This window comes from Muscardinus avellanarius, assembly GCF_963383645.1.
Source record: "Muscardinus avellanarius genome assembly, chromosome: 3".
Taxonomy (NCBI): domain Eukaryota; kingdom Metazoa; phylum Chordata; class Mammalia; order Rodentia; family Gliridae; genus Muscardinus; species Muscardinus avellanarius.
In genome coordinates, this window is record NC_137788.1 from 22,834,533 (window position 1) to 22,858,027 (window position 23,495).

At 47.8% G+C, this 23,495-nt stretch overlaps 1 protein-coding gene and 1 pseudogene across 2 annotated transcripts in view; both read left to right on the plus strand.

Moving 5' to 3' along the window:
• Positions 1 to 4,899: 4,899 nt before the first annotated feature.
• On the plus strand, positions 4,900 to 16,342 carry LOC308260027 (inorganic pyrophosphatase-like; annotated as a pseudogene). Its single transcript has 2 exons — positions 4,900 to 5,414; positions 16,208 to 16,342. The product of its transcript is annotated as an inorganic pyrophosphatase-like (transcript).
• A 394-nt stretch (positions 16,343 to 16,736) lies between these two features.
• The window catches only part of SESN2 (sestrin 2), a gene marked incomplete at both ends in the record, with an annotated part of 33,221 nt that continues 26,462 nt past the window's right edge, over positions 16,737 to 23,495 (plus strand). Inside the window, one exon of the mRNA XM_080693212.1 lies at positions 16,737 to 16,826. Coding sequence (XP_080549338.1) covers positions 16,737 to 16,826 — 90 coding nt within the window. The remainder of the gene's footprint in view (positions 16,827 to 23,495) is intronic.

Genomic DNA, 23,495 nt, shown 5'->3' on the forward strand with positions numbered 1-23,495 from the left:
CCTTTGACACTCTGAGGCCAGCCCGAGCAACATAGTGAGACCCTGTCAATTAAAAAAGAAAGGAAAATAAAAAGGTTGGTGAATGTTTAACTACTAAATGAGGTAGGCGGAAGAACGGGACAGTGAGGTGAGAAGCCCTGGTTCTCTGCTGCGGCCTCACACTTTGACCTTGAGCGAGGTATCCGTGAGCTGCAAGCAACAGAAGTGGAATTAGAGGGCAGGGTTTGTAGCTCAGCACCAGGGCACTTCCCTATCATGTTCAAGACTCCAGATTTGATGCCCAAAACCACAGGGTGTGGTGGTACACACTTGTAATCCCAGGACTCGGGAGGCCGAGAGGAGGATCGCAGGTCCGCGGCCAGCCTCAGCTACTTAGAGTGAGGTTCTTATCAGCCTAGTGAGACCCTGTTTCAAAATAAAGAATTAAATAGGGCTGGGAATGTAGCTCAGATGTAAAATGAACCTGACTTCAATCCATAGTACAAAAAAAAAAAAAAGAAGAAGAAGAAGCCATGACCCTTTCTCAAGATTTCAAACTCAAGTTCCTACAGAGGCCAGCTAGGTACTATCAATGAATCAGGTGGTCCCTGTGTTATACTGTTCCTGCAAACTAGAAAAAGCAAGCTCAGCTACTAAGTCTGGCTGATGGTTTCTAGAAATCACTTGGTGTTGCCAGATCTTCCTGGGTTTTATGTTTTGCAGTGCCGGGGGTTGAACCCAGGGGCATTCTACCTCCAATCTACACCCCCAGCCCTATTTTTTAGTTTTTTTTTTTTTTTTTTCAGTATTGAGATTGAACCCAGAGGCATTCTACCTCTGAACTACACCCCCAGCCCTATTTTTTTATTCTTTTATTTATTTATTTTTTGCAGTACTAGAAATGGAACCCAGGGGCATTCTACCTCCAAGCTACACCCCAGCCCTATTTTTTATTCTTTATTATGAAACAGGGTCTCACTGAGTTGCAAAGGGCCTCATTAAGTAGCTGAGGCTGTCTGTGAACCTAGGATCCTCCTGTCTCAGTCTCCCAAAGGCTGGGATTACAAGCATGCTCCACCACACGCAGCTTATTCTTTATTTTGAAACACGGTCTCCCTAAGTTGCAGAGGGCCTCAATAAGTAGCTGAGGCTGGCTGTGAACCTGCTATCCTCCTGTCTTAGCCTCCCAAATACTGAGATCACAAGTGTGCGACACCATATCCATCTCAATTTTGTGTATATGTGTGGGGTTACTGGAGATTGGGCTTCTACTATAAGGGAACCCAGAAGCAATCTACCTAAAAGCTACACCCCCAGCCCTATTTTTTGGGAGGGTCTGGGGATGGAACCTAGAGTATTCAACCTCCAAGCTATACCCCCTGCCCTATTATTTTTTTGGGGGGAGGGGTGGTACTGGGGATGGAATCCAGGGGCCTTCTACCTCTGGGTTTACACTCCCAGACCTATTTTATATTTTATTTGGAAATAGGGTCTCTTAGCTGAGGCTGGCTTTGAACCTGCGCGATCCTCCTGTCTCAGCCTCCCAAGCACGGGGATTACAAGCATGTGCCACCACGCTTGGCCCTATTTTTTATTCTTTTTCTTAAAACAGGTCTTACTAAGTTGCAGAGGGCCTAAGTAGCTGAAGCTGTCCGCGAACCATGATCCTCCACTCTCAGCCTCCTGAATGCTGGGATTACAAACATGAGCCACCACGCCCGGCTTTCTATATTTATTCTTTGTTTTGAAATAGGGACTCATGCCGGGCGTGGTGGCGCACGCTTGTAATCCCCGCGCTTGGGAGGCAGAGACAGGAGGATCGCGCAGGTTTGAAGCCAGCCGTGTGCGCTGGCTTAGGAGACCCTGTTTCCAAATAAAAAAATATTAAAAAATAGGTCTGGGAGTGTAGCCCGGAGGTAGAAGGGCTTCCAAGAACCCCAGTACCACCAAAAAAAAAAGAAAGAAAGAAAGAAAGAAAGAAAGAAAGAAAGAAAGAAAGAAGAAAAAAAAAGAAAAAGAAAAAGAAAAAGAAAGAAAGAAAGAAAGAAAGAAAGAAAGAAAGAAAGAAAGAAAGAAAGAAAGAAAGAAAGAAATAGGGACTCACTGAGTTGCAAAGGGCATCACTAGGTAGCTTTCCTTGAACCACTATCCTCCTATCTCAGACTTCCAAGTGCTGGAATTACAAGTATGCAACTATGCCAGGCCATTTTCATTTTCCTTAGTATAGTATCTTCAGATTGGCCCCAGGAATATATACATAAATATATATATATATTTTTTTTAATATATATATATATATATATATATATATATATATATTTTTTTTTTTTTTTTTTTAGTGGTACTGGGGTTCCTGGAAGCCCTTCTACCTCCGGGCTACTATACTCCCAGACCTATTTTTACATTTTTATTTGGAAACAGGGTCTCCTGAGCCAGTGCGCGCGGCTGGCTTCGAACCTGCGCGATCCTCCTGTCTCTACCTCCCAAGCGCGGGGATTACAAGTGTGCGCCACCACGCCCAGCTATATATATATAATTTTAATTTTGCGGTACTGGGGATGGAACCCAGGGGTTTTCTACCACCGGGATACACCCACAGACCTATTTTTTATATTTTATTTGGAAACAGGGTCTCATTAAGTTGCTGATAGCCTCACTAAGTAACTGAGGCTGGCTTTGAACCTATGCGATCCTCCTGTCTCAGCCGCCCAAGTACTGGGATTACACACGTGTGCCACCACGCCCAGCTCTATTCTTAATTTTGAAATTGGGTCTCAATAAATTTCCAAGGGCCTAAGTAGTTGAGGCTGGCCACAAACCTGCATGTTCTTGTCTCAGCCTCCCAAGTACTGGGATTACAAGCGTGTGCCACCATACCCGGCTAAGACGGTTCATTTAATAAAAAATAAAATAGGAGCTGGGCATGGTGGCAACGCTTATAATCCCAGCATTTGGGAGGCTAAGACAGGAAGATTATGGTTCGTGGATCTCAGAGGTAGAATGCCCCTGGGTTCCATCCCCAGGACTGCAATAAATAAATTAATAAATAATAAAATAAATAAAATAGGGCTGGAGATATATTTCAGAGTGAGAAAGCCTCTGGGTTCAATCTCTAGTATAATGAAACAAAACAAAAACAAAAAAGAGAAAGTTTGTATCCAGAAGTGACTTGGTCAGAGTATTTTCAGCTTATATGAGCTATTTATATGCTTAGGTCCCTGGCCTATTTGATCCTGGCTGCCAGACAGTGGGCATGATTCAGCTCTGTACTCTCCTCCCCCTCCTACACCAAATAATAATGTGCCCAAACTGGGCATGGGGGAGCACGCTTGTGAGCCCAGTACTTGGGAGGCTCAGACAGGAGGACTGTGGTTCTCAAACAGCCTCAGCAATTTAGTGAGGCCCTTTGCAAATCAGTGAGACCTTGTTTCAAAATAAAGAATAAAAAATAGTGCTGGGGAGCCAGGAGTGGTGGCGCATGCTTATAATCCCAGCGCTTAGGAGGCTGAGACAGGAGGATTGCACAGGTTCAAAGATAGCCTCAGCAAGTAGTTAGACTTGCATTAACCTGGTGAGATCCTGTCTTAAAGTAAGAATAATAAATAAGGCAAGGATGTAGTTCTGAGATTGAATGCTTCTGAGTTTAATTCCAGTAATAACAACTACAAAAAAAAGTCTTGGAGTGCAAGGCATGGTGGCACATACCTATAATCCCAGTAATTGGGAGGCTAAGACAGAGGAGTGCAAGTTCAAGGACAGCCTCATTAACCTACCATGACTCTCACAAAGCAAAAATTTTAAAAATGGCTGGTAGCTTCTCAGTCAGCACTGAGTGTGGGCTGGTGGCTCTGTGGTGGTGGTGGTGGCTGGTATAGGGCAGCTTTAGCAGCAAAGAGTATGTTGGGCTGGCCCTTCACCCTCAAGCACTAAGCCTTCCTCTAAAATGAAAAGGAAAAGCTGGGCGTGGTGGTGCACGCTTGTAATCCCAGCATTCGGGAGGCTGAGACCTGGAGGATCGCGGTTCGCGGACAGCCTCAGCTACTTAGTGAGGCCCTCTGCAACTCAGTGAGACCCGGTTTCAAAATAAAGAATAAAAAATAGGGCAGGGGGTATAGCTCAGAGGTGGAATGCCCCTGGGTTCCATTCCCAGACCCGCAAATAAATAAATAAATAAATAAATAAAAAATAAAAAAAATAAAATGAAAAGGAAGCCGGGCATGGTGGCGCACACTTGTAATTCCCCGCACTTGGGAGGCGGAGACAGGAGGATCGCGCAGGTTCAAAGCCAGCCGTGCTGGCTTGAGACCCTGTTTCCAAATTTAAAAATATTTTTAAAAAATAGGTCTGGGAGTGTAGCCCGGAGGTAGAAGGGCTTCCAGGAACCCCAGTACCACACACACACAAAAAAAAAAAAACAAATAAATAAAATAAAATAAAATGAAAAGGAACAGCTCGAGCTGGGCGTGGTGGCGCATGCTTGTAATCCCAGCATTTAGGAGGTTGAGACAGGAAGACCTCGGTTGGCAGACAGCCTCAGCTACTTAGTGGGGCACTTTGCAATTCAGTGAGACTCTGTTTCAAAATAAAGAATTAAAAAAAAAAAAATACAGGGCTGTGAGTGTAGCTCGGAGGTAGAATGCCCCTTGGGTTCCATTCTCAGTACCACCATAAAAAAAAAAAAGAAAGAAAGAAGAAAAGGAACAGCTGAGTGTGGTGTACACTTATAATTAACACTTGTAATCCCAGTACTTGGGATGGTGAGACAGAAGGATAGTAGGTTCACGGACAGCCTCGGCAAATATTGAGACTCTCATCAACCTAGTGAGACCCTGTTTCAAAATAAAAATAAAATAGGAAGTATAGCGTGGAGGTAGAATGTCTCTGGATTCAGTCCCCTATACCAAAATAAAATAAAATAAAATGGGAAAATATATATCTCCATTTTATGATATTTCAATTTATGCAGATAAGGAAATATTCCACATAGTAATTGATGTTCCAAGCTGGTCTAATGAAAAAATGGAGATTGCTACAAGGGAACCTTTAAACCCAATTAAGCAAGATGTGTGTAAAAAACGGAGAACTCCGTTATGTTGCAAATCTGTTTCCTTATAAGGGATATATCTGGAACTATGGTGCCATCCCTCAGACTTGGGAAGACCCAAGACACAGTGACAAACATACTAGCTTGTTGTGGCGACAGTGACCCAACTGATGTTTGTGAAATTGGAAGCATGGTGTGTGCAAGAGATGAAATAATCAGATGGAAAGTTCTGGGCGTGTTGGCTGTGATGGGCAAAGGAGAAACCCACCGGACAGTCACTGCTACTAATGTGGGTGATCCTGCTGCAGCCCATTATAAGGGTATTAATGATGTCAAACAGCTGAAACCAGGCTACCCAGAAGCTACTGTGGACTGGCTTAGAAGGTACAAGGTAGCCGGGCTGGTAACACACGCTTGTAATCCTAATACTTGGGAGGCTGAGACAGGAGGATCAAGTAGGTTTGAAGCCAGCCTCAGCTACTTAGTAAGGCCCTCTGCAACTTAGTGAGACCCTGTTTCAAAAAAATAAAAATAAAAGGCCAGGCGTGGTGGTGCACGCTTGTAATCCCCACGCTTGGGAGGCTGAGACAGGAGGATCCCACAGGTTCGAAGCCAGCCTCAGCTACTTAGTGACGCTCTCAGCAACTTAGTGAGACCCTGTTTCCAAATAAAAAAATATAAAATAGGTCTGGGAATAGAGCCTGGAGGTAGAAAGCCCCTGGGTTCCACCTCCAATACCACACACACAAATAAATAAATAAATAAATAAATAAATAAAATAAATAAATAATAAAAAATACAGTTGGGGATATAGCTCAGAGACAGAATGTCAGAATGCCCCTGGGTTCAATCCCCAGTAACAAACACACACACACACACACACACACACACACACACACACACACACAAGCACATGTATGATATATCTATATCATTCATGACTATTAGCACTGACGACTAAGAAAATGAATGGGAATTGAACCAGTTACATTAATACAAGAACGTCGCTGGCCTCAGGGTGGCTGCCTGTTCTCCCAGTACTTGGGAAGCTGACACAGGAGGACTGCAGGTTCAAGGATGGCCTCAGCAATGTAGCAATATTCGCAGCAACCTAGTGAGACCCTGTTTCAAAATAAAGAATAAAATAGGGCTGGGGGCATAGCTCTGCGGGTAGAATGCCTCTAGGTTCCATCCTCAGTAACCCCTCCACCTGTGCACCAGTGTGCGCCCATGCACATGCACACACATACACAAAAGAGTCTTTGAAGGCTGGGCGTGGTGGCACATGCTTGTAATTCCAGCATTTGGGAGGCTGAGACAGGAGGATCCGGGTTCGTAGACAGCCTCAGCTACTTAGTGAGGCCCTTTGCAACTCAGTGAGACCCAGTTTCAAAATAAAGAATAAAAAAATAGGGCTAGGGGTATAGTTTGAACGTAGAATGCCCCTGGTTTCCATCCCCAGTACTGAAAAAAAAAAAAAATAGAATAGGGTTAGGGGTGCAGCTCGGAGGTAGAATGTCCCTGGGTACAATTACCAGCACCACCAAAAATACAAAACAAAACAAAAGTTAGCCGGGTGTGGTGACACATGCTTTTAATCCCAGCATTTGGGGGGCTGAGACAGGAGGATCACAGTTTGAGGACAGCTTCAGGTACTTAGTGAGATACTTTGAAACTCTGTGAGACCCTGTTTCAAAATTAAAAAAAAAAAAAAAAGGGCTGGGGTGTAGCTCAGAGGTAGAATGCCCCTGGATTAAAAAAAAAAAAAAAATCACCGGGTGTGGTGGTGCACACTTGTAATCCCAGCATTCGGGAGGCTGAGACCAGAGGATTGCAGTTCGTGGACAGCCTCAGCTACTTAGTGAGGCCCTCCATAACTTAGTGAGACCCTGTTTCAAAATAAAAAAATAGAAAGTAGGTTAGGGGCTGTAGCTCCGAAGTCAAATGTCCCTGGGTTCCATCCCCAGACCTGCAAAAAAAAAAAAAAAAAAAAAAAAAGAAGTCTTGCATATATTTCTGTTTAACCTTCAACTCATGAATTTGCTTCTAAGAATTTAATGAATCAAAGATAGAATGTTATATTATGTCTATATGTATATATAATGCTGTGTGTGTGTGTGTATTTATTTATGTGTGTGTGTGTAGATTTATGTAGTGGTACTAGAGAATGAACCCCCAGGGGCATTCTACCTCCAAGCTACACTCCCAGCCCAATTTTTTATTCTATATTTTAAAACAGGGTCTCAGGGTCTCACTGAGTTTCAAAGGGCCTCATTAAGTAGCTGAGGCAGTCTGCGATCCCAGATCCTCCTGTCTCAGCCTCCCAAATGCTGGGATTAGAAGTGTGCACCACCATGCCAGCTCTTACTCTTTATTTTGAAACAGGGTTTTACTAAGTTGGGGAGGGTCTCACAAGTTGTTGATGCTGGCCAAGAACCTGCAATCCTCCAGTCTCAGCCTCCGAATTACTGAGATTACAAATGTGGGCCCTCAGCCCAGCTTTTATTTTTATTATTTTTATTTATTTATTTTTTTGTGTGTGTGGTACTGGGGGTGGAACCCAGAGGCTTTCTACCTTCAGACTATACTCCCAGACCTTTTTTATATTTTATTTGGAAACAAGGTCTCACTAAGTTGCTGAGAGCCTCACTAAGTAGCTGAGGCTGGCTTCGAACCTGTGCTATCCTCCTGTCTCAGCCTCCCAAGCGCGGGTATTACCACCACGTGTGCCACCATGCCCGGCTCCAGCTTTTATTTTTTATTTTTAAAATTTATTTATTGCCGGGAGTGGTGGCGCACACTTGTAATCCCGTGCTTGGGAGGCGGAGACAAGAGCATCGCGCAGGTTCAAAGCAAGCCACGCTGGCTTAAGAGGTCCTGTTTCTAAATTAAAAAAAATATAAACCGGGCATGATGGCTCAACGCTTGTAATCCCAGCATTCGGGAGGCTGAGACCGGAGGATCGCGGTTCGCGGACAGCCTCAGCTACTTAGTGAGGCCCTCCGCAACTCAGTGAGACCTGGTTTCAAAATAAAGAATAAAAAATAGGGCAGGGGGTGTGTAGCTCAGAGGGTGTACCTGGGAATGCCTCCTAAGAGTGGGAATTACAAGCGTGTGCCACCATGCCCAGCTATTTTTTTTTTTTTTTTTTTTGCAGCACTGGGGATTGAACTCAGGGGAATTCTACCTCTGAGCTACATCCCCAACCCTATTTTATTCATTTTGAAACAGGGTCTCACTAAGTTGTGGAGGGCCTCACAAGTTGTTGAGGCTGGCCTTGATCCTGACATCCTCCTGTCTCAGCCTCCCAAGTACTGGGATTACAAGCATGTGCCACTACACCTGGCTATTTTTTATTTTGAAACACTCTCACTAAGTTGCAGAGGGCCTTAATAAATTGCTAAGGCTGGCTTAACCTGCTATCCTCCCCTTTTTAACTTCCCAAGTACTGGGATTACAATCTTGTACTACCAAGTCTGGTTTTCCTTTTCTTCTGATGCTGGGGACCCAACCCAGGGCATTCTACCTCTGACAGAGACCCCAGCTCTTTTTACTTTGAAACAGGGTCTTGTAAAATTCCTAAGGATCTTGCCTGAATGTGTGGCTTAGTGGTAGAGTGCTTGCCTGGCTTGCAGGAGGCCCTGGGTTCAATCCCCAGCACTAAAAAAAAAAAAAAAAAATTTAAATTTTGAAACCGGGTCTCACTAAATTGCAGACAGCCTCACTAAGTAGCTGAGGCTGTCGGCGAACAGCGATCCTCCAGTCTCAGCCTCCCGAATGCTGGGATTACAAGCGGGCCACCCTGCCCAGCTAAACAAATTTTTAAGGATCTCAGCTAAATTTGCACTGTGCAGGCAAAGAAACCTTCATGTGCAAGGTGTGTGTGTGTGTGTGCGCGCACACACACACACACACACACACACGCAATTGGACCTGGGGCCTTGTTAATGCAAGGTAGGTGCTTTACCTAACTGAGCTAAATCCCAGCCCTATGCTCAACTGGTTGAGCAGAAGGGATAGGTAGTGAGATATTATTTATTATTTGCTGTAATGAGGATTGAACCCAGGGGCCTTCTACCTCCGAGCTACACCCTCACCCCTATTTTATTTTACTTATTTTTTCCAATACTGGGGATGGAACCCAGGGACACTCTACCTCCAAGCCCCATTCTCAGCCCTATTTTTTATTCTTTATTTCGAAATAGGGTCTCACTAAATTGCAGAGGGCCTCACTAAGTAGCTGTTTGGCTGGCCTGGAACCTCCTCCTGTCTCAGCCTCCCAAATACTGGGATTACAAGCACATGCAACCATGCCTGGCAACCACTCTTTTTGAAAGGAACTTTTAAAATTAAAAACGTGTAAAACCACCGCGCGGTGGCGCCCGCCTATAATCCCAGTACTTTGTAGGTTTGAATCGAATTTAGAGACCGTTTAAAAATAAAAAATAAAAAGGGCCGGGGGGGGGGGGCTCAGAGGTAGCATGCCCCCGGGTGCAGTCCTCAGTACAAGAAAAAAAAAAAAAAAGTAAAACATCCTTCCATTAAAATATGGATAAAAAATGTATAGTCTTTAAAACTTCGTTCTTACTCCACCCTAGAGATAATCTGCAAACTGCACATCTTTCCAGATTTTTGTTTTCTCTCTGTAACCACGTACACAGCAGTGAAATCGTTCTATCCGCAACATTGTGCCACTAGCTTTTTCTTTTTAGCTAACATTAAATCCTGCACAGCACACGTTTCCATTTCAGAGTCTCCAGAGCTACCTCCCGTTTCTTTGTGTGGACAAATCCATTCATTCCCATACCCCTTTGATGGTCATTCTGGTCGCTTCCAGATCTACGCTTTTACAAAAACAGAGCGATGAACAGCAATAAATGCCAGCTAAAGGCAGGAAGCCTGAAAAACACTTTAAAGCACAAAGGGGGAAAGGATGTCGGGTTGTTTCTTTTTCTTACCTTTACACTTCTCTATATTTGCCAAGTTTTCTGCAATAGTTATGTCACTTATAACCGGAAAGGGAAGCATAAAACTGAAGCCAGCTGTTTATTAAAAAGAAGAAAAAGAAAAAAAGGACAGAAAAAGTCCCCCGCCTCTTCCTAAGGGGCGTGGCCTGGAGGGCGGAGGGAGAAACGCGTGTTGAAGGCCTGCACCAATCAGAGCCCGGTTGGTAGGCAGACCCTGGAGAATTTGGAGGCGCTCCCCGCCCCTCAAACTGCCCCGGGATTCGCTCGGTTACCAACCAGGAAACCCGCCTGGGGGCGCCAATAGCGCCGCTGCGGGCTGCTATTGGCTGCCAGGAAACCCCGCCTACTTCTTGCTCATTGGCTGCTGTGGTTGACGTAAGAGGAGCCTGTTGCTGAGCAAAAGGTAAGTGCTGCAGTTTTCTTTGAGGAGACATTTAGAACTGAAAACATAGTGGGCGTCCTTGGATTAAAACAAAACAAAACCTTAAAAAAAAAACCACTAACCATTGCTTATTCAGTTTCTGCTAAATTCTACCCTTTTTGAATACTGTCTACCAGTCACTGAGCTAGATTCTTTAGAATAATAACACAAACAATATAAATAGTAACTGCAGTTTGTTGAACAGTTACACTCGTTTATCAAGCCTGTATTTATCAAGCCTTGCATGCCTTAGCTCTCATCCTCGCAACAGCCCCGTGCATGTAAACTTTGTTGCCCGGTTTGACACTGTAATAAACAGGTTCAGAAAGTACTTGGGAGGCTGAGACAGGAGGATCGCACAGGTTCAAAGCCAGCCTCAGCTACTTAGTGAGGCTCTCAGCAACTTAGTGAGACCCTGTTTCCAAATAAAATATAAAATAGGTCTGGGAGTGTAGCCCGGAGGTAGAAAGCTCCTGGGTGTACTAGTATTGGAACTGTTAGAGTTTCCACTGGGTTCCATCCTCAGTATCACACACACACACACACACACACACACACACACACACACACACAAGAAAAGAAAAGAAAAAAAAGAAAGCTAGAAAAGGTTAGGATTGGAACCTTCAACTCTGATATACTGATTTCAAGTCCAGCTTTTGGTGGGGGATACAGAGTTTTTGAGGGGTAAGGAGAGAGAGAGAGAGAAACAGGATGGTAGCAAGAGCCAGGGATGTGTTCCAGGCAGAGGCCTCAAGATCGTTGTCTGAGAAGGGATTGATTGTATAGAGCCCCTCGGAGGTAGGGGAGTGGGGACACCAAAGCAAGGAAGAAGTTTCTCTTTCTGGAAACGTGAGGGTCCTGGGGCAGCCTATTAAGGCACAGGTGGCCCTGGATAGGCGACCTGGATCTCAAGAATCTAGGCCCACTTTGAGGACAACTTTCCTGGAGACTCTTGGGCAAAGTCTTCTCTCTGGACCTGAGGCTTCCTGCCTGTAGACTGGGAAGCTGTGAAGTACATCCAGTCAGGTAAGTCTTTAGGAGACTGGACCTTGCTGGCAGCAGAAGACTCTTCAACAACCACATGATTCTTACTTAGCCGCTGCCTGGCCTCTTTTAGGAATTGAAGACAGAAAATACACGCACGCCACCCTTTTTCAGTTTATTTTGGCTGTGCTATAGAAGTATTTGGCCTGCAGGGGGCGCTGAGGGCTCACTCAGCCGACAAAACTAACCTGGAGCTTTTCTGGGAATTGTCCCCAAACACCCAGCGGCTTAGTTTTCATATTTTATTTATCACAAGAAGGGCGAGCTTTTCCAAAGCTGCAGGTCTCTTTCTTTCTTTCTTTCTTTCTTTCTTTCTTTCTTTCTTTCTTTCTTTCTTTCTTTTTTGTGGTACTGGGGGTGGAACCCAGAGACTTTCTACCTCCAGGCTATACTCCTGGAGGATTACAAGCGTGCGCCACCACGCCTGGCAAAGCTGCAGGTTTCTAATCCTCAATATGCAACTGTGGGGAGCGAAATCTATGTATTGCCCAACACCAGTTCTCTCCTCTGTGGCTCCGGAAGGTGAGCGCTCATTTCAATTCCTTTGTTTTGCAGATGAGGAAGCAGACTCAGAGATGGAAAAAAAAATCATTTTGCATGATAAGGCTAAACTTAGGCGATAAGTTAGCTCTGTTCCGGGGAGTCCGGTTGTCCTGTCTCCTAATGCACAATTCTATGGAGACAATTTCCTTCAGGACGAGTCAGCTCAGTGCGGGAACAGCACCTCGCACCAAGCCTACTTACTGAGGAATTGAGTGAGTGTACGAATAAGCCTTGGCAGACAGGTCTCCCTGGGCTTCATCAACCCATTGTGGTGAGACCCATCTTTGCTGAAAGCTCCCCCAGAGCAGAAATTGTGTTCAGGAGGTTGGGGGCTGGGAAAGAAAACAAAAAGAAAAGCTCTAAAAATGACGGCCAGGGTGATAAATCACAGCCCCTGTAATGATCACAGTTCAAGGTCGTTATAGTCGAGAGGATGCCAGAATTGATATAAAAAAAAATTCATTCGGGAAGAATAAATACAGAACAGATGAAAAGCCCATTAGGTTTATAATCTGAGAGAGGATCTGAAGCTGAAGAAACCTCAAAAACATTTCAAATCTAATCTACATGTGTCTTCAGGACTGGAATGTGATTGAGGAATAAAAATAGCTTTGGCCAATCAGTGGCCTCAACTTCGCTGATGCAAGAGTGGAGAGCGTATGGCAACAGGAGGAGGAGATCTTGATGGAACCAAGAGACAAGGCATGGGGGAGGGGAGGAAGTGTCCTGCCAGCCCCCCCCCCCCATGCCCTACTGAACTGGTAGCTTCATTGCCGAGTGGCCAGAGTCCAGGACAGTGCCTGGTACACACTGAATGGTGGACAAATATTTACTGGCTGGAAGAGGGAGGGAAGGAGCAGATTTGCTCTGAGTGGAGCGGGTTCAGTGAACCCCCCCAACCCAACCTGGTTCTTTTTGCTCAAATTCCGGCTGCCCTAGCCATCTTCAGATGATTGTTTGGCTTTTCACGGAGGCATTTCTGCAAAAGGGATATGCTGGCCCATCATTTATAGGCAACTGACAGTTATGTTTCTGACTCCCAATGAATATATCTGCTTTAAGCCTCAGTTACATGTGCTGGCCTGCTTTTTACCTAATCACATTCTTCCTTTATCACTGGCGTGGTGCAGTTTCTGCTCTGGAGTCACACGGGGTTCGAATAGCTACCCAGCATATTACTAAAGAGACCTTAGCCAACACACCTCCTGGACCTCAGGCTTCTCATCTGTCAAATGGGGACATAAAGCTTACTTCACAAGGTGGTGGTGAGAGTTACATGGGACAATGGGTATATTGTAGACACTTTGTGGAGCTCAGAAAATGTTAGTGCCTAGGCCTCTTCCTCTTTCTTTCCTTGGAGACTGGGCCACCAAAGACCACCCAATTTAGAACATCAATCTTTGCCGGGCGTGGTGGCGCACGCTTGTAATCCCCGCGCTTGGGAGGCAGAGACAGGAGGATCGCGCAGGTTCGAAGCCAGCCGTGGGCGCTGGCTTAGGAGACCCTGTTTCCAAATAAAAAAATATAAAATTAGGTCTGGGAGTGTAGCCCGGAGGTAGAAGGGCTTCCAGGAACCCCAGTACCACCAAAAAAAAAAAAAAAAGAATATCAGTATCTTTGCTTTTCCTTCTCACAAAAGCACTGACATTGTAAGTGAAGCTTTGGGGAGTGATTCTGTCATTTTCCTGCAGATTCTAAAGTGTTATTCTCTTTCTTTCTTTCTTTCTTTTTCTTTCTTTCTGTGGTTCTGGGATGGGTCCCAGAGGCATTCTACCTCCAAACAACACCCCCAGTCCTATTTTTTGTTGTTTTGTTTTGTTTTGTTTTGTTTTGTTGGTGGTACTGGGGTTCCTGGAAGCCCTTCTACCTCCGGGATACACTCTCACGGGCTACACTCCCAGACCTATTTTTTAACTTTTTTATGTGGAAACAGGGTCTCTTAAGCCAGAGAGGCTGGCTCCGAACCAGCGCGATCCCAGCGCGATCCTCCTGTCTCCGCCTCCAAAGCGCAGGGATTACAAGTGTGCGCCACCACGCCCGGCCTATTTTTTATATTTTATTTTGAAACAGGGTCTCGTTAAGTTGTGGAGGACCTCACTAAAGTAGCTAACGCTGGCTGAGAACCTGCAGTCTTCCTGTCTCAGCCTCCCAAATGCTGGGATTGCAAGCATGCACCACCACGCTTCGCTAAAGTGTTATTTTTAAGAAGAGAGTAACTTAATATTTACTGTGGGCTAGAGATGTAGTTCAAGGCCTTGTTCTGATCCCCAGGGATGAGAAAAATAATTACTGAGGATATATGCTAGTGAGGGGTATGGAGATAAATAAGCATGTTCCTGCTTTAAAGCAACTCTTAACATGGCCCAGTGCAGTCAAAAGAAGATGGAGAGCCAGGCGTGGTGGCGTACTCTTGTAATCCCAGCATTTGGGAGGCTGAAACAGGAAGACCTGGGTTCGTGGACAGCCTCGGCTACTTAGTGAGGCCCTTTACAATTCAGTGAGACCCTGTTTCAAAATAAAGAATAAAAAATAGGGCTAGGGGTGTAGCTCAGAGGTAGAATGCCCCTCGGTTCCATCCCCAGTACCACAAAAAAAGAGTAGAAAAAAAAAAAAAGGAAATGGCACTTGAACAAAAGCTCCATTCAGGTCACACATAGGAATGAAGGCATTGGCTGCCAGATAAAATCCCCATGGGCAGAGGTTTCCAAAGAAGAGTACTGAGAGGTTTGAAGGCCAAATCAAGATTCTAGATGTGGTAAGTAATATGACTAAAAAGGTAAATTGAGGTATATCTTGAATATCAATCTATGGGATTGATCTTTATTATTATTACTATTATTATTATTGTCATTATTATTTTGGTACTAAGGATGGAACCCAGGGACATTTGACCTCTAAGCTATAACCCCAGCTCTATTTTTTATTCTATATTTTGAAAAAAAAAAGTCTCAGTAAGTTGCAGAGGGCCTCACTAAGTAGCTGAGGCTATCTGAAAACCCATGATCCTCCTGTCTCAGCCTCCCAAGTACTGGTTTTACAAGATCGCGCCACCATGCCCAGCACCGGTGAAGCTTTTTGGGCTAGACATTAACATCACATTAATTATGTGTAAGTATGTATTGTTGGGGATGGAACCCAAGACCTCTTACTCCTAGACAAGAGTGCTCTACCACTGAGCTACTTCCTCACCCAGAGAGATTATTATTATTATTATTATTTATTATTATTATTATTATTATTATTATTGGGTGGTACTGGGGGTAGAACCCAGGGGCTTTTCTATCTCTGGACTATACTCCCAGACCTATTTTACATTTTATTTGGAAACAGGGTCTCACTAAGTTGCTGAGAGCCTCACTAAATAGCTGAGGCTGTGCAGATCCTCCTGTCTCAGCCTCCCAAGTGCTGGGATTACAAGCATGAGCCGTCACGCCCGGCTCATAGAGATTATTTTTACAACTGAAACCAAAAGAGGGATTGAAGGGAGAAGGCTCTGAGGGAAGAGAAAAGGAGATGAATTTGACTTTGAAGTGCTAAGAGCTGGTGGAGACAACTCCCTTGCAAATGGCGAGTGAAGTGGCCGAGATCAGAGGGAGTGAGGAGAGAGGAGGGGTTAAAAGAGAAACTAGGGGAGCACCCACGTTTTGGGGAGCGGGAGGAGAAAGAGGAGTCCTAGAAGGAGTGGCAGGAGGGAGGGGAGGCCCAGCAGAACACACCTTGCTACAAAGCTTCAGGAAAGAGGGTGGCCAGGACGGAAGACCCTCTTTGCCGAGGGCAGAGGGGGCAAACCTGCGGTAGCAGCAGTAGTTGCTGTAAGATCAGACATGATGAGGTCGCCAGGGGCATTTCAGTGTGTAAAGGTTCTTTCCAGAGACTCCACAAAGGAGGTGGATTCCCTGTGTCCGGTACATTTGGAGGTGGAGTCCTCCCTGGGGCCTGGAGGGACGGGGTGGTGTCCTCTGACACCCCCTCCCCCAATATCTGTTATTCAGCTCTATAATTAGCAACACTGGATACCGCGGAGCCAAACCCTAACCTGTCCCTCCAGGAACTGAAAAGCCGGGAGAACGCATCTGAGAGGGATTTCACACCTGGCTGTCTCGCCCCGCCCGGTAAAGTCCCGTTTCAACACCCAGCCCCAATGACTCTCCGGGCTGTCACTCTCGTCCCTGGTTGCCAGGGATCTGACTAACCCTCCTCTTGCAAAAGTTTGCAGCATTCGTCCGAGGCCGACTACAGTTCCCAGAATTCCCGGGCGCTTCCCGGTGCCGATTGGCTGAACAGTTGGCTCCAGAGGGAGGTACCGTCCCCGCCTCCCCGGGAAACAGGCATCCGATTGGCTGAGCCGCGGGGCTTTTGTGTCCCCGCCCTCCCCCGGGGACCGCCGCGAGCCGAGCGGCGCTGCTGGTGTCAGAGCCGGGGAGCGCTGGCTGGCAGTTCCGCGGAGGGGATGCTGAGGAGCGCCGGCCACTGCGGACTTCCGAGGCACCCCGGGCCGTGAGCACCCCCGCGCCGCGGCTGGAGCCGGCCCCCGAGGCCATTGCCTGTCCCCGAAGCCCGGCTGCGGGAAGAGTGCAGCGCGGCGGCGGCGGCGGCGGCTCTCCGGGGCCGGAGCGTTCTGGAACCCCGAGGCACCCCGGGTTCTGGAGCCTCCCCGGCGGCTTCCTGCGCGCGCGCGCCCGAGGTCCGCTCCCGGGCTCGGGTCGCCGGCGAGCCGCGGCTGGGTCCCGCGCACAGCATGATCGTGGCGGACTCCGAGTGCCGCGGGGAGCTCCAGGGATACCTGCCGTTCGCCCCGGGCGGCGTCGGCGCCCCGGGGGCCGGAGAGGTAAGCTGGCCGCCGACCGACGCCACTCTCCCCCGAGGCGCGTCGGAGCCTCAGTCGGTCCCGAGCTAAGTGTGTGCGCCCCCCAGCTCGCGGAGGGGGTGGAGCGCGTAAGCCGGGACCAGGGTTGCATCAACTGGCAGCTCCCCCTCCCGCCTCCCGCCCTCCCCCTCCCCCCCGGGGAGGCTGCCGAGCCCTCCCTGGCTCCCTCGGACTCCTGGCCAATGGGAGGGAAGGGAGCCTTCGGGAGGCTTTCTCCAGCTTGGGCTCCTGTCGAGAGAGGTCTTCAAGTCCAGGCAAATCCCGGCCGGAGCTGCCCGACCACTCCTCCTCCCCGCCCCCTTCCGCAGATTGCCTTCCTCTTGGCCGGGGCTGGCGGGCGAGCACTCTTTCTAGGGTATGACCTCCTCCCATCCCTCAGCACAGGGAATGGGGCGCCTGGAGCTGCGCCGCGAAGGTCGATCCCTTTCCCTCGGCTCCATCTGCACCCGGGATTTGGAAGGGGATGAGAGTACCCTAGGGGTTTGGCTGGCGGCGGCGGCAGCCAAAGCTGGGAAGGGGAGGGAATGAGGGCAGCCCTGGCCGCCGCTCCCAAGGATTATTTGGGGATAATGCTGCATCCTGCTAAGTCGGTTGGGGTCCTCGAAGTTTGTCTACCAGGGACTCCCCCTCCCACTCCGCAGAGCCTGGAGGCGACTTGTAAGGAGACTAGGAATAAGACTGTGGACCTAATCTTCCACCTTGCCCGCCACCCCCAGCAGCAGCAGCAATAATAAACATACTATCTTTTTTTTGGGGGGGGGTACTGGGGCGGGGTGCTTTTCTACCTCCGGGCTATACTCCCAGACCTATTTTCTACTTTATTTGGAAACAGGGTCTCACTAAGTTGCTGAGAGCCTCACTAAGTAGCTGAGGCTGGCTTTGAACCTGTGCGATCCTCCTGTCTCAGCCTCCCAAGTGCGGGGATTACAAGCGTGAGCCACCACTCCCCCGCAGCATACTATCATTTATTAAGCACACACTAGGATCTGGGGTTTGTCTACTCTCTGGAGCCCTCTGACTAAACCAGCAAATACAAGCTATACTACAACCCCATTTTACAGGAGGGGAAAAGTACCTAATTTTTTTGGCCCAGGATTTTGGTGCGTGGTTGACTCTACAGTTTTGCTTGTTTCTTTAGTTTCCAGGCCTGGAACATTGTGGAGCAGGGAGTTAAAGTGTGCCACTTGGGGAAAATCTCAGCTCTTCTCTGAGCAGGGAAGGTTGGGGGGGGGTCCTTACCTGCAGAGATAAATGGTTTGTCTCAGGGTTGTCTGTTACTTTATCCTCTCCCACCATGATTTAGGAATGACCCTCACTCCTTCCCCTTCTCAGCTAAGTCACTTTAGTCTGTTTCTTTGTGAAAAAAATGGAAATGGAAATAATGTTATGATTGGGAGCACCTGGGCACCAGAGTGGGCGACTGCTGGGTTCCTGTCCAGCCCTGCGCTTAACACGCTGTGTTATCTTGGCCGAGCAATTACTTCTCTGATCTCAGTTTCTTCCCATGGGTGTGTGATGGTATCTCCGCGGGCCTGCTGGGAGAATTAACTCAGAATACCAGCTGTAGCACACCGCATGGAACATGGTAACTGCATCCAGATGCTGGCTACTGTCCGAATGCGGTCATGGAGCACACTTCCCTTGCCCCCAGTGCCTCATGGGGGCTTCTTAAGCCTGTTTCCTCCTTCCTGAAAGGAGAGCGCTCTGGGAAGGCGCCTGGAGAGTGGAATAGGAGAACAGTGCCTTAGGTGGTCCCGCAAGCTTTGAGGGAGTGGCTTTGGCTTTTCAGCAGTGGGAAGAGCTGATGGTGTCCCAGATTCTCTCAAGAGGGAAGGACCTTGGAAGGTGTCTGCCTTAAGTGGAATCCTTAGAAGATTGCAGGGTGCTGATCTTACAGAGCTTGATGCTTAAGGTCCAGGGGACGGGCCACATATGCAGGCCTCAACTCCTCATCACTGTACCACACACCCCCATTTCAGGGTGACAAGGCCTTCAGATATCCATATCTCCAGAAAGTTCCAAGGGCTTCACTCAAGTACAGGTCATATGTTGTCAAAGCTCGGTTGGGCTCTAGAACAACTTCCTCAAACATCACTTCCTCCAGGAAGCTTTTCCTCCCCCTCCAGATAAGTCCCTTTGCAGATCCTCTCCAGTCCCCTTCTCTGTGGTAGGAATTTGGGCGCGATTATGTGAAACAGGTACATGTTTTATAACTGCAGGCCTCATCCCCAGCGCTGCTCTTTGCAGCTAATAAATACCCAAAATTATTTGTCCCCTCCTGGCTTAGCTGACCTTTGTGAACTGTTCAGGCTTTGAAGTCAGATCTGAGCTGTGTCCAGCTGGGAGAGGATCTTTCTGAGCCTCAGAGAGAGACCTGTACAGAAAGAAGGAAGAAGACCTATTTTCCTGGGGGCAGTCATGAGGAATCTGAGCTGGGACATGTCAGGCACTTGGCCTGGTGCCCAGCTCAGGGTGGGCACACAAGTGTGTGGCACTGCTCGCTCGCGCGCGCCCTCTCTCTCTCTCTCTCTCTCTCACACACACACACACACACACACACACACACACACACAGCTGGTTGGAGGGGTCAGGGCTGCACATGCTGTGTTCTTCTCAGGTGTAAATCCAGGCAGGTATCCCGAGTTGGTCTGAGTTCAGCTGACTGACTGTGGGGTGGGAGTGTCTCTCCCTTCCCTGCTGGCAGTGACTTAGCAAGAGAGGAGCTGGACTCACAGAACAAAGGCTGACCTACCCCAAGAGGCCATTGCAGGTGGTGAGCAGAACCCTGGGAAGCCAGACACAGCTGAGTTTAACTCTCCAGGCCTCCTGAGACCATTTCTAGTTGTCATGGTGGAGCATAAAAGCCCTTAGATGTCAGATATTCCTGGGTTCTAATTGCAGACTGGACGCTTGTTGGCTGGACCCTTAATCTTTCGTTATGTGTACCATAGGGTCCTTCTTACTCTTAAACTGATGAAGATTAAACAGAACCTGCATACAAGTAGCTGAACTAACACTCCAGAAAAGTTACCCTCAGCTGGGTGTGGTGGTGCGGGCCTCTAATCTCAGTACCTGGAAGGCTGAAACAGGAGGGTCACAGGTTGGAGGCCAGCCTCCGCAACTTAGTGAGATTCTCAACAACTTAGCAAGACCTTATTTTACAGTAAAAAATAAAAAGGGATAGGGGTGTAGTTGGGAAGTACAATGTCCCTGGGTTTAATCCCCTTTCAAAAACCAAAGCTGAGTGTGGTGGCACACACTTGTAATCCCAGCATTTGGGAGGCTGAGACAGGAGGATCCAGGTTCGCAGACAGCCTCAGCTACTTAGTGACGCCCTTTGAGACTCTGAGAGACCTGTTTCAAAATAAAGATTAAAAAAAAAAAAATAGGGCCGGGGGGTATAGCTTGGGGTTGAATGCCCCTGGGTTCCGTTCCTTGTACCGCAAAAAAAAAAAGGTTAACCTCTAGTGATGGTTTGAATTAGGACCCAGGAACTGTGTGTGTGTGTGTGTGTGTGTGTGTGTGTGTGTGTGTATGTGTGTGTGTGAGACTGGGAATTGAGCCCAGGGGCATTCTACCCCTGCCCTACTTTTTATTCTTTTTTTTTTTTTTTTTGTATTACTAGGGGTGGAACCCGGGTTTTTTGTTTTTGTTTTTGTTTTTTGTGGGTCTGGGGATGGAACCCAGAGGCATTTGACCTCCAGGCTACACCCCCTGCCCTATTTTTTATTCTTTCTTTTTTTTTTTTTTTTTGGTGGTGGTACTGGGGTTCTTGGAAACCCTTTTACCTCAGGGCTACACTCCCAGACCTATTTTATACTTTTTTTTTTAAACAGGGTCTCTTAAGCCAGCTGCGCCTGCGCGATCCTCCTGTCTCCGCCTCCCAAGTGCGGGGATTACAAGCGTGCGCTACTATGCTTGGTGCTACTTTTTATTCTTTAATTTGAAACAGGGTCTCTCTAAGTTGCGGAGGGCCTCACTAAGTAGCTGAGGCTGTCCGCGAGCCGCAATCCTCCAGTCTCAGCCTCCCAAATGCTGGGATTACAAGCGTGCGTCACCACGCCCGGCTCCAGACCTATTTTTTATACTTTATTTGAAAACAGGGTCTTGCTAAGTTGCTGAGAGCCTCACTAAGTAGCTGAGGCTGGCTTTGAACCTGTGCGATCCTCCTGTCTCAGCCTCCCAAGCACTGGGATTCCAAGTGTGCGCCACCATCCCCGGTTCTACTTTTTATTCTTTATTTTTGAAAGAGAATCTCATTAAATTATGGAGGGCCTTACTAAGTAGTTGAAGCTGGCTGAGAACCTGCAATCCTGTCTCAGCCTCCCAAGTGCTGAGATTACAAACATGCACCACCACGCCCTGCTTCAGGCACTTCTGAAAACTGGTCTAAAGGCCTCCTGTAGAGTGGCTACGCAGAGGATGTCTGGCCTGTATGATCCCCTCAGTTAGAACCATAGGAACAGCCACCATTGGTTTTCCCACTGCTTTGTTACCTGGGGCAGGTAGCCTGTCTCTTCTGGATGTCCCTTTCTCCCATCTGTAAAGTGGAGTGGACATCATGCCTTTACCTGTGTGCTGAGCCTGTGATCTTCAGTATGGTAGCCTCAGCTGGATATAGTGGAGCATGCCTGTAATCTCAATACCTGGGAGGCTAAGACAGGACGATTTCAGGTCTGAGGGCAGCTTCGGCAATGTTGCAAGGCTCTCAGCAACCAAGCAAGACCCCTTTTCAAAAAACATAAAATTAAAAGGGCTTAGTGTGAGGGTGGAACTCAGAGGTAGAATGCCCCTGGGTTTAATTCCCAGTAAACACACACACACACACACACACACACACACACACGCGCGCGCGCGTGTGCATGCACAGCTCCTAGCCACATGAAGGCTATAGGCTGTTAAAATTTAGATAAATTAAAATTAAATAAAAACTCAGGGGTTTTGTTGCACTAATCACATTTTGAATGCTCAGCCGCATGGTTAGGGGCTGTCCTATTTATTAGGCAGTGCAGATATAAAACATCCCATCATCACAGAAAGCACCGCACTGGACACTGGGTAACGAGAGGGAGGAAGCTCGGGCTTGCGCCCTGTGGCCCGTGCTCTCACGAGGCGGGGGTCCCGGGGCTCTGATGAGGCGGGGGTCCCGGGGCGCTCACGAGGCGGGGGTCCCGGGGCTCGAGGTAGAGAAGAGTAAAGAGCTTCTCACTCTGGTGCGCCCCAGGTGCACAGCCCTGCACTGCCGAGACCTCCAGCAGTTTAGAGAATGGGAAAGTTCTTGCGCTGGCGGGAACCTGGTCGTACCCCAGCTCTTCTTCCTGCCTCCCAGCTGAGTGGCCAAAAGTGACTCGACCTCTCTGAGCCTTATTCCTCATCTGTAAAACGGGGCCTAAGGAGCAGCTTCTGTCTCAGGGTCTAGGCAGTGCACGTGAAGCCCTTGCCTAGTCAGTGGTAACCAGTATCATTACCTACTACTCTTTTTTTTTTTTTTTTTTTTTTGAACTGAGAATTGAACCCAGGGGCATTCTACCTCTGAACTACATATGCCCATAGCCCTTTTTTTTTTTTTTTTAAATTTTGCAACAGGATTTTACTGTTAATGAGGGTTTCCTTAAGAGGCTAGCCTCAAACCTGTCATCCTCCTATCTCAGCCTCCTAAGTACTGGTATCATATGTATGTGCCACCACTGTGCGGTATCATATGTATGTGCTACCACTATGCCCAGCTTCTGTTCATCGTGTGTGTGTGTGTGTGTGTGTGTGTGTGTGTGTGTGTGTGTGGTACTCTGGGGCATTCTACCTCTGAGCTACACCCTCAGCCCAGTTTTTTGTGTTTTGTTTTTTTGTGTGTGTGGGGATGGAACCCAGAGGCATTTGACCTCTGAGCTACACCCGCTGCCCAGTTTTTTATTCTTAATTTTGAAACAGGGTCTCACTGAGTTGTGGAGGGCCTCACTAGTAGCTGAGGCTGTCCGCGAACCACGATCCTCCTGTCTCAGCCTCCCAAATGCTGGGATTACAAGCGTGCGCTACCACGCCCGGCATTCTTTATTTTTTAAACAGGATCTCACTAAATTGAAGAAGGCCTCACTAAGTAACTGAGGCTGGCCGAGAACCTGTGTTCCTGCCTTCTCAGCGTCCCAAGTTCTGGGATTACAAGTGTGTTCCCCCACGCCCAGCTTTTTCTTCATTATTATTATTAACTTCCTACCCCAGGGAATGAGGGATGGCTAATTTGGAGGTGTTATCTCCCGGCAGTGGAACTCTGCCCTGCTTGCTTCCCCTGAACTTCCCCTGGGGTCCAGGTCAGGGAGGTGCTGAGGGTGTTGGAGCCCTGGGTTCCCATCTCTCCTTGCTGCGGGGTCTCTGGCTGGAGTGCTGGTCCCCTTGGCGTTGGCAGGCACAAAGGTCACCTCTCCGCCCTGCTCCGTCCTCTTACCCTAGAGCATGGCGCACTCTCTCGTCGTGTCATGACTTTCATTGCTGTGCTTCCTTCACTCTGTGATTTGAAAACCTGTTCCTCATTTGTCTGTCTGTCTCCAAGAGATCCCGAATGATATGAAGGCTGAGGCTTGGTCTTTTCACTGCTCCGTTCTCGCTGCCTGCAGTAGAGTCCTAAACTACAGTGCT